The sequence below is a fragment of the Lutra lutra genome, chromosome 10, assembly GCF_902655055.1.
Source record: "Lutra lutra chromosome 10, mLutLut1.2, whole genome shotgun sequence".
In the NCBI taxonomy this organism is placed as follows: domain Eukaryota; kingdom Metazoa; phylum Chordata; class Mammalia; order Carnivora; family Mustelidae; genus Lutra; species Lutra lutra.
Genome location: NC_062287.1, coordinates 72247711 through 72265837, shown reverse-complemented (window position 1 = coordinate 72265837; position 18127 = coordinate 72247711). Strand labels below are relative to the sequence as shown.

Genomic DNA, 18127 nt, shown 5'->3' with positions numbered 1-18127 from the left:
CGGGAAGCAGGAGGGACAGCTACTGGGGTGGGGCTGAGGATGGGCCAGAATTTCTAGACTCCACCCTCCAAACTGGAGCCTTTCCCCAGAAGTCGAGGAATACAGGAGGCTCAGTGTGGGGCAGGACATGGCCGTGCTTTCCCTTCCTGGTCTGTCCCCAAACTCCCCCACTCTCTTCTCCATAACCCCACTAGCATGGAGGAGCCCCTAGAAGCATCCCTCATCTTCCACCTTACCTGGCGCTCTGCTATCACAGCTCATGACTCCATCTTTGCAGTGGCTGTGGAGAAGGGGGAGGGTGGTGCCCTGGGATTAGCCGACTCAGAGAGACATCCCCACTCTGTCCCTGGCCCCCTGCGCAGAGGTGAAAGGTGAGCACTGCTTTGTGGAAAGATCTGCTGGGCTCTATTATCTTCAGTCAGTCAGCAACTTCCGTTTAAACCAAGGACACTAACGCTGCTATCTAGGGGGCTCACCAGTGGCCCAGAGATGGGATGTCGCTGTCTCCAGGGGGATAGTCCATTCCTTGAAAGTGGCAGGAGCACTGGTTCCTGTAAAACTCAGGACCAGAGAGAAGTGAGCTGACTCAGGGGCTGGGACAGCGACTGTGGAGGACAGGGACCCCACCCCTCAGCAGCCGGCAGCAGAAGGACAGAGAGAAGTAATGGCGTCTGCCATGACAGGTGACACATCTCCGGCGAGTAGGGAAGCCAGACTGGCACCGAGGAAAGAGGTCAGGGCCATCTACCTTCACAGTCTGAACACCAGGCTAGGCCCTCCAAATAGTTCATCTCATCTGTTCCTTACAGGGTCCCTGATGCTGTCTTTCAGCTCCTCTTTGTAGGTCCACTGAGGGCAAAGACCATTTCTTCCTCCCACACCTCCCACAGCCCCTGCCAGTCCTGGCCAAGTGCAGGTCTTGGAGCAGAGTAGGTGAGGACTGGAAGGGATGTCTGCACTCCTCTGACCCCTGTGTTTCTCAGTCACCTTCTGCCTCTCCAACCCCTCCCCCATAGAAACCTCAGAGGCCCCCTTGTTGCCAATACTCAACTGCAAGGTGTGGGGATCTCAAAGAAGGACCCTATAGCTTGAAAAGGCCTTGAGAGATTCTAGTACACCCCCTACAGAAGGCTCTCTTCAGCCCCCATCCCTCAGTGAATGTGATACCATTTTAGGGGAGAAACAGATCAAGAGGGGACTGAAGGCTTTGCCAGTCCGCCCTGGGATCCTATGAGGTCACCACCTCCCACCTCTGCCTCCAGCCACACTGAGAACATGCCACAGCCAGCCTCAGGGCTCTCCCTGTCCCCTCGGCCTGGAGCACTCTTCCCTCATGTCCCCCCATCTTTGCTCGCATGTCACCTCAGCAGAAAGGCCTTCCTTCTGTGCTCACCTCATGTGACATAACAGTAACCCCTCCCTGCATGTTTATAGCCTGTTACCACCACACCCCTTAAGTGTCGGTTTATTTATTAATCTGTCTTGGCACAAGAATGTGAGCTCCATGAGGGCAGGATTCTGTTTTGTTTGTCGCTGAATTTCCAGGGCCTAGAATTGTCTAGAACATACCAGGTGATCAATAAATGTTTGTGGAAGGAAAGGGGAGATGAAAGGAGAGAGGATGCCTCTGTGGGGCTGTTATTCTGTCTCATGGGGAAGCCACGCTGGAGTTCTAGGCCTAAAGAGCTAGAGGTGAGGAAAAAGGCCTGAGAAGGGAAGAAACCCACCCACCCAGCCACCCATCAAGCTCTATCCCGTGACTATGAGATGAAGCAGAGACATGAGAGCTGCAGCCTCTCTGCAGCTCCCCAGCCCCAGATGCCCTAGAGACCCTCAGCCCTCCCCCAGACCTCCTCCCAGACAGAGGTCAAGTTAGCCAGCTCACCTAGGGACACAGAGGTCAGCCTGGGTATCCAGATAGGTGTCCGGTGGGCAGGTACAGCCTTCTACACACTCGTCCCCACTGAGGTCGCTGTTGTCTCCAGCCCCACAGGCCACAGGGCCAGCCAGGTCCTGGCAGGTTTGTCCACACAGGGCCACACAGGGGCTGTACTCTTTGGTGGCCCCACAGGACAGTGCTGTAATGGGAAATGAAACTGCGTGCTTTGTCTCCCTCAGCCCCACAACCGCGTGGGGGTGGGGTCATCATCTTAGTGAGGAGAACTGAGAACCAGAGAAGACATTTGTTCAAGGTCACACAGCAGATCAAGGTCAGCCTTGGGATTTGAATCCAGGTCTGACTGCCAAGTCCCACTTCCTCCCACTACACTACAATGGCAGAGAAGCAGGGGTGAGCCCCCCTTCCCAAGCCCAGTCTGGACCCTGCCATTGGTGTTTCTTTTTCTCTGCAGGGCGTTCCTCTCAGGCAGTGGTACTGGGGGAGGGTAGAGTTCACCCCTCACCCCTGCACCCGCCCCATCAGTCACACACGAGCATGTGCACACAGTAGAGCACACGCACACACACAGGTGGGTATTACACACACTGCCCTCCTTCTCACTTTCACGTCTCTAGCACACATGGGCTGTGAAGGTCAACTGTGCTCTAGTTAGCAGCCTCTTGGGGCCCTCTGTCGAAGACTGCAGGCTTCCCTCTCCTCATCTGGCCAGCAGCCCTCTCCCTCAGGGTCTCCCACACCCCACAGAGTCAGACTGTCAAGCTCAGCTCTTCTCACCCAGGCTACACATCAACGTCTCCATTTAATAATGCTGATGCCCAGCGCCATGGCCAGATATGTTGTTCTCATTGATACTGAATGTGGCTCAGATATGTGCATTTATTCTAAAAGCTCCTGGGCGCCTGGGTGGCTCAGTGGGTTAAGCTTCTGCCTTTGGCTCAGGTCATGATCTCAGGGTCCCGGGATCGAGTCCCGCATCGGGCTCTCTACTTAGCGGAGAGCCTGCTTCCCCCTCTCTTTCTGCCTGCCTCCCTGCCTACTTGTGATTTCTCTCTCTGTGTGTCAAATAAATAAATAAAATCTTTAAAATAAAATGAAAGCTCCTATGGTGAGTCTAATGTGCAGTCAGGGTTACAAACAACTGGTCCTGTCCAGTCACCTGGAGAAATGGACTCAGAGAAGGTCAGGGCCTTGTCAGGGATACACAGCAAATACCTGCAGTACTGGCATAGAACACAGGTCTCCTGAGTCCCAGGACAGTTTTTTCATTTCTTCAACATTTGCTAAGAGCTTACTGTGAGTGGGGCCCCGTGCTAGGGTTGGGGGTCCAGAGACAACTGAGACTTGGGGAAGAGTGTGGCCCGGGGCGGGTGGTGAACAGGGACTAACTCATCCCCACTGAGCTCCATGTACACTGAGGGTGATGGGAGCCAGTGAACTTGAGAAGGTTCACAGGGGCTGCAGGGAGGCCTACTGGGAAGCTCTTACTGGGGTGGTGACAAGTGAGTGCATTTCATCTCCAATCCACAGACCTGATAGTACTTGGACACAGGCTGGAGGGGAGGGTCACAGAGACACAGTCATGTGTCACACGTCCTGAGTGTCAGGCCTGGCTGGCCAAGGGGACAGAGAGCACAGAGGAGGGGTGAGGCAGGGCTGTTAGGCGGCAGGGGGACAGGGAGACACTCAGGTCTGGAGCTGGGCTCCTCCAGGCACCCTCGCGGGGGTGCAGCCGCATGGGGCACTCACCACAGGCTGGCAGGTGGGCCCGGAAGTCAATGGGGAGCCCATGGCGCCGGCACAGGTGGGCGTAGTGGGCCAGCGTGGCACACAGGCAGGGCTGCCCACAGCGGCAGGCGTCCTGGCGACACTGCTCGAAGTAGGGCACAGGGCTCAGGTACGCAGAGCAGGGCGCGAACAGCTCCCCGGTGAGCACACTGCAGGACTGCACGGCATAGGAGGCTGGACACAGGAGGGACAGGGGAGCAGGGATCTGGTTGGCCTGGTGCCCAGGCCCAGCCTCTTCCTACCCCATCCCCATCACAGTGCAGGGGGCTGTTGGCGTGAGAAGGAGGGTGCAAGTGTGTGTGTACAGAAGGGACGCAAGCAGGTACCAGAGCACACGGCTGACTGGGAATGTGTGGCTATGGTTTGCTAGGTCTCGGTGTGACTACATGGCAGGCCACGGGCATGGGTGTAAATGACTCAAAGATAGTAAGAGTGTGTGTGTAGTGTATTCGTGCAATACAGTCCACCATGCGCGGGACGTGAATCCACATGCTGGAAAGACACACGGGCATGAACAAAACAAACAAAAAATCCTGCCCTTGGTGAGCTTACACTGTTGTCAAAGGAGACGGCAAACGACAGCGAAGTAAAAGGGGAAGACCTCAGAGAGAGGGAAGGAGGAAGGAGGACAGGCATTGGAGGTGGGGTGGGAGGGCCAACCGCAATTTTAAGCCAGGTGGTCTGGAAGGCCTCTGTGGAAAGATGAAGTCAGAACAAAAATGTGAAAGAGGTGAGGGGGTAAGGCCTGTGTTCAGTGAGGGAAGAGCATTCCAGGTGGAGGGAATGGCAAGTCTAAAGGCCGGGAGCGGAGAGCACGCCTCGAGGTGCAGGAAGAACAGCAAGGAGGCCTGCGTGGCTGCAGCAGAGTGGGGGGTGGTGGCGGTGGGCAGAGTATAGGGCCTGGGGGAGCCACTGTGAGGGCTTAGACTTTTGCCTTAAGACGGGGGAGCCAGTACAAATGTGTGTCTACATGGCAGGGACAGAGCCCGAGGCTTCTGCCTGCCTGACTCTTCCCAGAAGGGAACAAAGGTGCCCTCTCAGCAGCTCCACCTTTTCTCATCACGTCTGCCCAACCTGCCCAGCCTCCCAGGCCCAGAGTTCCCACCTCATCCCTCTCAAACCAGTCCCATTGCACCCCGCTGCTCCCTCCCTCTCCCCCCACCTCACCTGCTTGCAAGTGCACATCACAGGGGTCCAGCGGGGAGCCAGAGATCAGTGGGGAGCAGGCAGACAGCGTCTTCCAAGAGTTGCCAAAGAGTTGTGGGGTGCTCTCAGGCACTCCCACTGGGGACCTGCAGTCATGGCGTGGCCACACTCACACCCTTGCCCACGTGGACTCAGACTCATGTCTGTGCACATACACCCAGAGCACAAATACATACCAGACAGGCCAACAGCCAAGGGAGCCTACACAGTCCTATACACACACATACAATTATGGATGCACACACATATGCACCCACACACATATTTAACAGTCTCCAAAGGGACCCAGAACTGACTTGGGGCCACACACTACACCGTCTTCACCACCCACCCCCAGCTCTTCATGTCAGAGAGAAACAGGGACACCATGTGAACCAAACTTCACCAGATTAAGACTTCCTCCTCCTATCTCCATGAGCAGTTCCTGAAAGCTCCTTTGCTTTCAAATAGTCATACAAGGGGCAATAAAGGAAGAAAGGAGGAAAAGCATGTTTCCCAGATATCGCCAGTCTCCAAGGGCTACCAAGCATGAGAAGACGGTAGATTGGAGAGATCATAATATGCGGGGTTGGGACAGGTTCTGCCTGGCACTCACCATGCCCATGTTACTGCTCATCAGCCATGAGAGCACTCGTTACCCACAGCAACTTTTCTGCCCCGAGTTCACATTTAGGAGGGTGGCAAGCAGCCCACACACTAAACCAGGGTCTGTCCCCACTGCCCTGGCCTGCTGCCCTAACATCAGCCCCACTGGGCAAGGCACAGTAGAACGCTACCTTTTTGAATGTGCATGTATTTAAAAGCTCTCAGTTTCTTCTGATTCTTATTTTTCTGAAAGAATCTGAATTCTCATTTCTGGCTGAAGGAAGCCTCTCATTTACCTCTATATCGCCTAATGCATGTAACTTGAAAAACTGGCCAGAACCTCTCACTTTGACAATCAACCCTTTGCTCTCCTTTCTGGAAAGTCTGACTCTTGTCCCCTCCCAAGTTCCTAAACTGCATGCATGCCCGGACAGTCTTTCTCTTAGTTCTCTGTCAGTCCCTGGGAAACAGCCTTCCCCTGAAGGTGAGAGGCTCACAGGGTGTGCCCAGACAGGAAAGATATGGGGTTTAGACTGGTCTGGTGGGATATAAAGCAGGAGTCCGGGCATCATTGCCTCACACTCATCTAAAGCTATTCACGTCAATTAAAACAAGGAAAACCATGAACTAAATGAAACCCAGCCTAAGGTCTACCAATTTTAAGACCTCACTGTAAAGCAGTTATTTCTCAAGGTATGGTCCATAGATATCTGACACTAGAATCATAGCCGTAACTTACTAAAAACAGGATTCTTGGGCCCCAAGACAAATCAGATACATGAGAAGTAGAACCCAGGAGTCAGCATTTTAACAAGCTCCCCAGGTGAGTCTTCTGCACAGAGAAGACGATGAGCCATGGCCTTAAAGGAATATGCTTCGATTTAAAGGCAGAGGAAGAAATAATCAGTGGTGCATGTGCAGCCCAGCGAGGGACCAAGGGAGTTGGCGACAGGCGTTTTCAAGAGGAGACTCCGGGTACTCAGCCTTTAGGGACCCACCCCCTCCTTCTGCTTCCGGGGCAGGGGCACGTACAGGAAGTCGTCCTGCGTGTTGCCGTTGAAGGTGCCACAGAGGCCCACGGTATCCTCCGCCCATCGCTGGTCCACCTTCAGGTAGAGCCGCAGTCCTTGGCGGTCGTAGAGAAGCCGCACGCCCACGTTGGTCCTCACCCGCAGGAACATGGAGGACAGCCTCCGGATCTCAAAGGCGTCTAGGCACAGAACCACAATAGGGATGTGGGAAGTTCTGCCGATGTGCGTCCCACTCACGGCCACCACCTGCATGGCCCTCGCCCATACCCAGCCAGCCCAGCCTTCACACCAGGTGAAGCCCTGCCAAGGGGTTGGCTTGGGAAGCCTTTAGGAAATCCTGTTCAGGGATGAAGTCAGGACCCGGGGATAACACCATGGCAGCACTGGTTAAGAACTTTTTTTTTTTTGAGCATCAAGTGCCAATTAAAGTTTTGCCTCCTTAAGGAGCTGAAAATATTTCCTTCTGTAGCAAAAGACCATTCTGTAACTACCCATTTTTTCAATGGCCACCAGGAAGCTCATGATATGATTTTAGATTTATTTGTAAAAATTTTAAATTTTTAGATTCAGTTGTACTGAATTTTTCACTTTTTGTGGCTTGCATTTCTTTGGTCTCTTTACATTCCCTGCATCCCCACTCCTCTCAGTCTTGAACCCTTATTCTTTTTTTTTTTCTTTATCATTTTCTCTGGTGCTATCTCATTTCTTAAGAGTTTTGCCATTTTTGTTAGATGTGCTTCCTATAAGATACCACAGATCACTTGTGGAATCAGACAGGATAATAAGTTATTAAAGAAGAAATAGGGGCACCTGGATGGCTCAGGTTAAGGGTTAAGGGTTAAGCGTCTGCCTTCAGCTCAGGTCATGTCTTGGCGTCCTGGGATCAAGCCCTGGATTGGGCTCCCTGCTCAGTAGGGAGTCTGCTTCTCCTTCTCCCTTTGTCTCTGCCTCTCCTTCTGTCCCTCCCACCTCCTAACACATGTGTGTTCACTTGCTCTCTCATTCTCTCAAAATCTTTAAAAAAAAAAAATAGAATAGGTATGGAAAAGAGCTCCCTTCCTATCCTCACATTAGGAGAAGCCATCATGCTACTGTGAAGCCTGTTGTCATGTTGGGATGGGGATAAAGACCATCTTGCAAGTCCAGAGTCCACATTCCTGGGACCGAGATGCTCCTCTGGCTTGATTCACCCGGTATTAGGGAGTATGAGCTCTTGCCCATGTGGCAGTGCCTTTAGCCAGAGGCAGTGCCTGGAAGAAGAGGCCTGGTCAGGCAGCTCCCAGCTAGTTCTCATTCACCAAAGCCGTACCATCTGTGTAGGGTAGGGTGACCTTGTACTGGTCAAACAGAAGGACATCCCCCGCTTGGGTCAAGGTCACCTGCCTCCGAGGATCCTGATGCAGAATCACTGATACTGACTGGACACAGACTCCATCCTGGTTCTGGAGAAAGAGGAAGACAAATGATGCAGAGTTAGTCTGTCTGTCCTGCTGGTCCCAAGAAAGCCCCCAGGAGCAGGGATTCTAGTGCACTTTGAGGTCAGGGGCCGGCTGAGATAGAGCCCTAAAGGAGATTAGGAGTCCTCTAACCACATGCCTCATCTGGGACTGGGAAGGCAGAGGCTCAGATTGGAGAAGGTTAGTGGCAGAGCTGGGATAAGGTAAATAAAAATACAGTCAACTCTTAGACTGTCTATGACATAGAGCAGAGATAGACCTAGATGGCCCAGAGACTAGCCTCAGAAACCCTCAGAAAATTCCCACTCAAGGACAATATAGGACTTTAATTTCATCGCTTTATAGGCATTTATATCGTTCTTTGCTTGTGTCACACCCTGCAGAGTACCAAGCTCCACTCATGGGCAGGTCAGGAAATGAGCTAATACTATCTGGGCCTCAGGTTCTCATCTCTGAAATGGGTAGTAAACATCAGGCCCATTCATACTTCCCTTCCACAAGAAAACATCCAACAACCATACTGTGGTGAACATGTCAGATATATTCATGAAGAGTACATATTTGTGTGGGCCATAGACATTAAACAAGTAATTACAAAGTTGGCTTTTAAATTATTATTGGGATCAGTGCTGCAAATAGGTGTAGGGTGCTAAGCATATAGTGAAGGAACAAGACTTAGTTTTCAGAAGTAGGAAAGCCCATCCTAGGGAAAGATAAGGATAATGCAAAAATCATAACAAAACTTTTAATAATCCTATATTTATTATAATAACAGCTAACCTTAATAGAGAGGTACTATGTTCAGGTACTATTCTAATCTTTTTACACATAGTCAGTCACTCACTTAATTCTCATAGCAACCCTATTTAGTATTACTAACAACCCCATTGTGCAGATCAGAAGACTGAGGCACAGGAAACCGTGACAGGTGATCTGAGATCTGAAGGATCCACAGAAGGTATCTGGGCAAAGAGAAAAGGCAAGGAGGGGGATATCCAGGAATAGTGACCAGTCCGTACAAAATTCCCTGACACAGTTGGGTATTTAATGTATCCAAGCACATAAAGGAAAAGCAGAAGGCCAGAGCCCACTGAACAAAGTGGTTTGAGATAAGGTTCAAGAGGTAGGCAGAGGCCAGCTTAGGCAGAGCTTTGTAAAATTTTTGGACTTTATCCTAAGTCCAAAGATAGCCAGAGAAAGTATAACCCGAAAGTGATATAATCAAATAGTGAAATGAGGAAAGGATTAGAACTTGAAACTTTTCAGAAAAACATTGTACAACAAGCTATGACATTCCAAACTCCTTCTCAAGGAGACATAAAATCCCTGAAACAGCTCAAAAACACTGTTTCTAAAACATCATCTTTGTCAAACCCACTCATCCTCTGATCCTCTCTGGACATCTCATTGGTGCAGGAAGAAAGCCTGCATCCTTTAGTCAAAGCCTTGAGTTCAAGTCTTGATGTCACTGAAAGCTGAGACCTTAAAGACTTCATTTAACTTCTCTACACATCAGTATAATTAAAAAAAAAATCATGTAGTATGTCAGAGGGTCTCAGGATGGAGTGCAGACTGTGACAAAAGAATTGAACTGTATTGCAAATATATAAAACAACCTTACTGAAAGGGAAAGCAAGGAAGGCATTGATCTAAGTAACTTTGGAAATAAGTGGAGTTTGTTAGACTAACGGCAAAAGGAACTATGCATAAGCACTGTACTCTAGTTGATAAAGTTCTTTCCCATTGTTAATAATTGTTAATAATCCCATGAATTAGTAATTCTGGTACTTCTATACATGTATACTGGAATTGAACAATTAGATACATGGATGGTGTGTGGTGGAAACCAGATTTCTCACTGTTGGGGTGAGTATTTATGATAAGCAAGGGAAGAGGCTAGAATGACCCAGGTGGTAATGGACTAGAGTTGGAACATCGATATGAACTCCCATTTAGCACATGTAGATATAGAGAGCTATTGGTAGATTATTTGTAAGTATGTGTATATACTGGTTATACAAGGATATTCATAAGTTATACATGTTATTTCCTTTTCCTGTCAGCTGAAAGGACATTACTTCTAAAAGAAATGATACCCAGTAGCCACTGAGCACACCCAGCACCCCAGATCTTGGTTTCTAATACCATTCTCCAATAAAAAGAGCCCAGAGCATCTGATAACGTTTTTTCAAAAATGGCTGATTCTAGGAAAGGAACAGATAATATGCAAGATGAGCCTGGTGCATCTTATAGGACCATACAGTAAGGCAGAACACACACACACACACACACACACACACACACTAATGGGGCTATGTCAAAGGGACCCAAGAGCCAATTGAAAGAATGCCCAATGGTCAAGTAAGAAAAATTTGAATTGCAAAATAAATAAAGAAGTATTAGATTCTACCCAAAGTATAAAATAAATAGCCCTGGGTCCATGCCGACATAAGTAAATGACTGAAAGAAAATATGTGAAGGAAAAATGACAAATGTCCTGTGCAGAAAAATTCTAAATAATGTATGTAGATTCTATGCCTTCAAAAGTAGAGAGAACATAACTTCCCACTCTTCAGGTGTGGGCTGAACACAGTGACTTACTTCCAAAGAGAACAGTATGGTAAGGGGGGAAAAGAGGAGTAAATTTACAGTGGACAACGTGACAAACACTACCTCAGCCAGATGACCAAAGTCAACCTCAACAGTGATAAACAATGTTAGTATATGCATCCTTGAGAAGATGTGATGAAAATAGTAATTTACCTCTTATCTTCCTCCCCAAATCCATAACACCTCTTTAACCTCGAGAAAAACATTGCAAAAGTTCCAGTAGAGGGGCATTCTACAAGATGTCTGACCAGAACACCTCAAAATTTTCAAAATCATCAGAGTCTTAGAAACTGTAACAGCAGGAGGCACCTACGTGGCTCCGTTAGTTAAGCATCTGACTTGATTTCAGCTCAGGTCATGATGTCAGGGTGGGGAGATCAAGCCCCACATGGGGCTCCACACTGGCATGGAGCCTGCTTGAGATTTTTTCTCTCTCTCTCTCCCTCTGCCCCTGCCCTTGGCTTATGCATGTGCCCTCTCTCTCCCTCCCTCTCTCTCAAAAACAAAACAAAACAAAAACAAAAACAAAAAAGCCAAAACACACCCACAGACATAAAAAGGAAAGAAAGAAACTACAACAACAAGGAAGAGCCTAGGAGACACGATGACTAAATGTAATGTGGCAGGTTGAAACAGAGAAAAATGGTATTGGGTTGAAAATATAAATATGGAAATATGAGTGAAGTGCAGACTTTAGTTAATGTCTAAACAAACATTGGTTCATTATTTGCAGCGAATGTACCATACTAATGTATGATGTTAATCATAGGAGAAATTAGGTGTGGGGTATATAGGAACTCTAGGTACTATCTTTGCATTTTTTCCATAAAATCTAAAGCTACTCTGAAAAATAAGATCTACTTGAAAAAATACTTGAAAGGCTGTAAACACTCCCTGATTTTGGGGTGAGTGTGTTAAGAGGCTGTGACGGGCTTTCTGGGCTTCCAGACTTGGTTCCAGCTCTGCTCCCTCTCCTGCTGGCTGAGGGTTATCAGGAATAGCCCCAGGCCTCTGTTGGCCTGTCTTACCATATTTTAACTGGGGAGAATAATAATGACGACTACATGGGGGTATTTTGAGCCTTAAACTAGATGTCCTATGCAAAAGAGATTTGTCAAAGTTCAAAGTACTGTGCAAATACTTTACCAGCACCATCCTCTCTGTTAACACCCTCACTCTACCACCTCGTGTCCACCCAGGACTGAAGTCATGGCTTTATCTTTGACTCCTCCTACTTCTCTCCTACACACCCTGCACCTTACCAGCCAGTCAGCCAATTGCCAAGTCCTTTTGCATCTGCCTTAATGTATTCTAGAACATTGCAATCTCATTGCTTTCTTTCATATGACCTGATCCTCGTGGATTGCCCTTCTTCCCCATCCTCAAATAGACATATCTTATTTCCATTTATCTTTCTAGGCCCACTTTTTAGGTTATTCAGCTCAAATGCCACTTCTGCCATGAGGCTTTCCTTGATCCTTTCTTCTGACCCGTAGGAATATTTCTTTCTTCACACAACTCTCCTCTGACAGCACTGTCTCTTGTATGTCATAGTGAAGCACCTGACCTGAGGACATGACTGACTCCCGCATGGGGCTGTGAGCTCCTGGTGGCTAGGACCAGGGTCTGACTCATCTGTGTAACCCTCACCGTGCTCCACACAGACCCAGCAGAGGGCTGGCCTTCTACTGGTTCATCAGCGTGGATGAAGTCACAAAGAGGAGACCTGGCTCATGGTAAAAGGAAAGTGCTTTCAAGAGAGACTGTTCAGCAATGAAGCAGGTTACCTCAGGCCAAGACCAGCTGGCCACCATCCAGAACATGGTAGAAAGAGGGCTGGTAAGGGACCTCCAATGTCCCATAGCCCCAGGCATTCTAAGACTCTAGAACTTTGTAAATGGGTAGGAGTCCCACTGGGCCATGTCTGTCTGCTTTGCCTTTTCTCTTGCAACCCTCAGGATGAGAGTAACCTGGCTTTTGAGGACAAGTATTCTTCTGATTCAGAGAGCAGCCAAGGGCAGATCCAGGCCATTCTCTGGCAGGGGGGTGGGGGTCACTCAAGTCTTGAAAGGAAGAAAGCACAGCCCTCTCCCTTGTCCACAGCCCAGCCTAGGTCCCCAGAGCCAGGGAGGGACACCTCTGAGTGATGTCTGCTCACCCACCTGACATCATTGAAGAGGAAGACAGGCAGGGAGGTGGGGTTGGGGGTGGCTGCCCTGGCTACGGGTATGAACCCCTGCTCTGTTGCACAGGAAGGAGCTTGAGTGTAGCCCAGACCAGGGCTCAGGGAAAATGCAGCCACTGAGAGGCAGATAAACTCACAACTACCCCAGACCAGCAAGTTGGCCATTTTCTCAGTTACGTTCACAAGTGGCTGACACAGCTCATGGGTCACCACCTCTAGGAAGTCTTTCCGGATCCATGCCTCTTCCCACCTGACATCCAAGTAAAACAACAACAAAGAAAAGCTCCTCCACGGAAACCTACCCTGTGATGTCCACCCTGTCCCAGCTCCGATAACATGGTGGATAATGGGGTCACGTATGTGCCTCACCTACCAAAGCGCAAGGCCCAGGATGGCAGAGCCAAATCCAATTCATAACAGTCTCTGAGACGCAACATAGCTTCCGGCACAAACTTGCTGATGTTTGTACTTGCGTGTTCAGTACTTGCTGAACGAATAAATGAATCAATGAATGAATATGGAGATGTTGAAGGTACAATCCAAGGAAGCAGAAAAGATTAAGTTAAATTAGACCCATTTTAGAGATTAAAAAAAAAAGAAACCACTCTGAGGCCCAGAAAAGGGAAGTGCCTCTCAGCTAGCAGATGTTCTAGAGACAGAACATATTCTCCTGGCCCCTGGCTCTGCCCAGAAAGACTAGACATCAGGGTGAGTTGGCTGTGGAAACCCTGCCCTAAGTTGCTCAGCCCCTCTAGGAGGCAGAGAGCAGGGGTGGCTGGCTGGATTGGGCCTGAGGTCCCCAGCCCTTACCGGACCACATGGGGCATTCTGCAGCGTCACTGTGAAGGTGCCCGAGGAGCGGCTCTTGGCCAGGATGTACTGACACGTGGCAGGGAACGTGTACCGGCGGCCGTCGAAGGTCGTGAAATGGATGTCGCCAGTCACTGAACACTCAGCTGAGGGGCAGAGAAAGGTGGCTGACACATGGGAGCTGCGCCCACAGGGACGGCCTCTGCCCTGCAGGCTCTAAGCATAGGAAGAGACAGCTCCCTGTCCTCAGGAATTTGGGCCATGTTTGGAGTGCTGGCCCTCTTTTTGACACTCTGGTCACTGGGAAGAAGCAGCCCTGCCCCCCACAGGCCCATCTGAAAGGAGATACAGCCCTTCCCTGGCCATTTCCCCTTCTAGGAGACCAAGGCCTGAGCTTGGAGACCAGTCTCTGGTCAAACCCCGCAAGCTCAGGAAGGTCCTTAGATAGACCACCCCCCTTAAAAACCCTCCCTGACAGGAGCAGAAGCAATCCCCTAACTAGGCAAAATGGCTCTGAGGAAACAAAGTGGGTCAAGCTGGGAACCCCCTCAAATTTCCTGCCCCAAAAAGCTGCAGGCTAGAAGAAGGGGTTGGAGTCTGAGGTGGGGTTCAGACATACCTGGGCAGACGGCGGAGCTGCACACCCATTTGCCTGCCGTGCATGTGCTGAAACACAAGAGACCAAGGAGGCACAGCTCACTTCTCCAGGCCTAGGATAGATGCTGGAGGATTGCAGGGTCCACAGAGCTCCTGTGCCCAGCCCTTGGTCTTCCCGTCTCTACATGGGTGCCAGGGATTTCCTCCACCTCCAAGGCTTAGCTCAAATGAGATCTCCTGGGACTTAGAGATGCTGAATGAGGGCCCCCATGTCCCCAGGGCTCCCAAACCCCAGATGGACACCCCTGATGGAAAACCGTGGAAATCACCACTCCCCCCTACTCCCTGGGCTATGGACACAGACCAGGCGTTGCAATCTTCTTTCACCACAGAGCCAGTCGGGTACAGGGTCCCATGGAACTCACAGGGACACTCAGCTGGTGCCACGCAGTCCCCGTCCTCAAGGATCAGCCCTAGGGTAACACCAAAGGCCCACCTGACTCACCTCCACTCCTGTTCACATACCATCTCTGGTTGCCCTGGGCCTGGGACAAAGATCCCCTCATCTAAATTTTCACCCCTGACCCTGCTTTCAAGCTCCCTCCTGCATAAATCCTTGGCTCAGGCCAGATTGGAACCCCTCTGGGCAAATAATCTCACCTCACCACCCCAAGCAGCCTGCATACTGACTAGCTTCTCATCCTCCCATCTCAAAAGCCTGTCACTGCATCTAGAACCAGCTTAGGTACCACTTCCTCCAGGAAGCCTTCCCTGACGATCTCTCCCCACACTGAATTCCTAGGTCTCTGCTTGTCTGAACCCCTGAGCAGGTCCTCACTACATTATGCCTCAGATGGGAGTCGTAGAGATGTGTATCTTATCACCGCAACTGGATTCTGACCCCTAAAGTCAGTGCCCTTGTCTCCCATTATATTTTTATCTCAAACCCTACCTCGCCACGTGAGCTGCACCTACAGACATGCTGCAAATTTATACCCCCTAAAAAACGTGGGTTAAGTGTTTAAGCAAATGCCTGTGTGATAAAAGAACAAATGAATGAATGAATGACCTGTCCTGGTCTACGCACCTTACAAAGCTCAGTCTGGACTGAATGAAACACGGTGATGGACGGCCACCCTCACCATCACCTCCCTGAAGCCGGTCATTCAGTTACTCCCTAATCAGTTGTGTGTCCCTTCCTTCATCTTTTCCACAAACACGGCCCCTCTGAGCCCTGCTTCATGCTCATGCATGCCAGCCCAGGAAGACACTGCCAGGCTCCCCCCACACCCAGCATACCATCGGGGCAGTAGCAGCCGTCCACACAGGCGATCTCACTGTCCACGCAGGACGCCCGGGACTGGCAGGAGGTGGGGCAGCAGGCAATGCACTCATTGTAGGTGAAGGCCTTCTCCTTGCACTGCACGGCTGTGGGGGTAGGGGACAGTCTGGCCCAGGCTCTGCCAGGACAGACCCAGCCCCTACTCCAGGCCTTGGGGTAGGGGGAGGAAGGGCTGTGATCTTCCTGCTCCCCAGTCCTGGTGGGAGTACTGGATGACCAGGAAGTTGGCCAGAGCATGGGAGGCTCTGAGAACAACCCTTAGCTGGCTCTGCGACCCTAGGCCAGTCCCTCCACTCTGAGCCTATCTGCTCCTTGGTCACAGGAGGATGGGGCCTCAGGACTTAGCTCCGACAACTGTGGTTCTAAGCAGGACAGGACATTGAGCTGAGGCCCGAGGATGCCACCCAGAGCCCCAGGACAGAGCTCACGTGAACCCCTCCCTGCCCACCAGCAGGACGCCCCTACCGCATTGCCAGAGCTGGGTCCTCCAGTCCCACAGCGGCCGCCCCGCCTGGGCACATGCTCGGGCGTACTCAGCCAGCGCCCGGCACCAGGTGGCTTCGTCGCCCACAGACCTGTGCCAGGAAACCGAGCATCACACCAGAACCCAATCTGCCACCTGCCCTCCAGCACCCTCTGAAGTCTTCCAGGGCTCAAGGCAGCCCTCCTTGTCACGCAGCTAGGAAAGAGAAACCGGGAAGATATCTACACATATACAGATGGAGGCAGGACACCTGGGCTCCAGTCCCCACACTGCCATTGACTTGTTTGACCCTGAGGGCATCGGTCCCCATTTCTGGGCTTCAGAGACTAGGGAAGCTCTGTCCTACCTACACAGATAGGAATTTCTGAGTTTTGGGAAGCCTATCTGCCAGGGCCTGGGATTGTCAGGCTCAGTGGCCCACATGCTGAGCCCCCTTGCCTCCCTGTCCCCCAGCCCCCGCAATACCAGGACTGGTCTCCCCACAACCCAAACCCAGCTCCACTCTGGGCTGCCTACTCACTGGCAGAGATCGCTGGTACAGCTGGCTGTGAAGGGCAGAGGGCTGATGTAGGCATGGCAGGCATCAAAGGGGGGCCGCAGCAGTGCCTCACACCGGTCGTACACACCCTAGGGGAAGGGCCAGGAGCAGAGCTGAGGGTTGGCAAAGCCACGCACAGCCCTTGGACTTCACCAGCCCCGCACACCGAACGCCAATTTGAGCTCAGGAGAGAGAACAAGAATGTTGGAGAAAAAAGGGTGGCACCATAGGCACAGTTGAGCCTGGGCCCCTCCAATCAAAGACTTTCTAAGAGGTGGACAGGAAATGAACCTACGCCAGACACTAGAATGGGTAGGGGGAGGCGCTCTCCCCAGGGTCCAGACCTGCATGGCTCCTGGGCTCTGCTGTAGACACGGTGGGCGAGGCAGGGAGGAAGTTGTAAGCCTTGGAGGCTGGTTGGGGGCCTGCTCCTGCCAGCTGTGCACAAACTCAGCCACGTCATCGGTCAGCTTCCCTGGAGGTGAGAATGAGTATGACCACAGGGGGATAGCGGGGAAGGGGCCACAGAGGGCTCTGAGAGAGGGCAGGGGGAGCAGAAGAGATGCCAAAGGGTGGGCAAGGAGTTGAAGAATCCAGCCTCCTGGCTCCCATCCCAGTCTGCATTTCCCAATGGAACCATTCTCCTGAAAAAGCTAGTGATAATAGGCAATAGTACCTGTAGTAGCTCCCTACTGCTCCAGCCTCGAGGTGATGCAAGCCTGGACAAGCTCCCGCACCTCCCTGAGCCTCAGCTCTCCCATATGTGAAACAGGGCAGATAGTGCCCCCATGAGGTTACTGCAAAAACTGTATGTTAAGTGTTCGGTATGCTGTGGGTGCTCAAAGAGATCACTTCGCTTCTTCCGGACAGAGCCACCACGATTTGGCCCTGTAGGCTTCACTAGTACTTCTTACCACACCTCCGCAGGCATCTTCAGCTCCCATGGGGCCCTTTCTCATCTGGGCTCTCTCCGGCCTTTGGCTTCCTGGCCCCGGAACATACTCATCTTGTGGGGTCAATCCCCCCTAGCAAAGTGCCCTTTAGACCCTCACACAACCCTAGTAGGGGTTCTCCTTGTGACTGTTCTACAGATAAGGAAACTGAGGCTGAGTGGTTAAGAACATGCCTGAGGCCACACACTGGGTAGGAAGGGGTCCCTGGCCTCCCGCTGGATCTTCAGTATCTCCAGCCCAGGGTCCTGCCCCAAGGCCTCTCCCACCCAGCCCAGCCTGGCCCATCCCCCATACCACCCAAAGTCCTCGGAGGCCACTTGCCCTGCTCCTCACCATAGCTGGTCACCAGATCGTCCTGGGGGTCAGCATTGTTGTTCCCACACAGCCCATGAGTCCAGCCCAGGAACTCCGGGCTCATCTTGATGTAGACGGCCGAGGCACCGTCCCAGGCCAGAGTGAAGGCTGACTGATGCCGCACAAGGATGTAGCCGGCCAGCCGCTGCAGACGCACGCTCCCCATCGCCTGTGGCAGCTGGACCCTGCAGGGCATGGCCCGGAGCTTCAGGCTGCTCACGCCACCTCCACTCATCCAGTCCCTTCACCAAAGGACCTGCCGTCCCCTGCCCGCAGGACCCATCGTATAC

At 51.4% G+C, this 18127-nt stretch overlaps 1 protein-coding gene across 1 annotated transcript in view; it reads right to left on the bottom strand.

Moving 5' to 3' along the window:
• Positions 1-18127, bottom strand: part of OTOG (otogelin) — a 77603-nt gene that overhangs the window by 50179 nt on the left and 9297 nt on the right. Inside the window, 15 exon segments of the mRNA XM_047693323.1 lie at positions 237-280; positions 477-551; positions 1886-2078; positions 3647-3859; positions 4853-4977; positions 6509-6686; positions 7817-7949; positions 13570-13715; positions 14189-14235; positions 14531-14639; positions 15466-15594; positions 15974-16083; positions 16513-16619; positions 16875-17005; positions 17817-18022. Coding sequence (XP_047549279.1) covers positions 237-280; positions 477-551; positions 1886-2078; positions 3647-3859; positions 4853-4977; positions 6509-6686; positions 7817-7949; positions 13570-13715; positions 14189-14235; positions 14531-14639; positions 15466-15594; positions 15974-16083; positions 16513-16619; positions 16875-17005; positions 17817-18022 — 1946 coding nt within the window.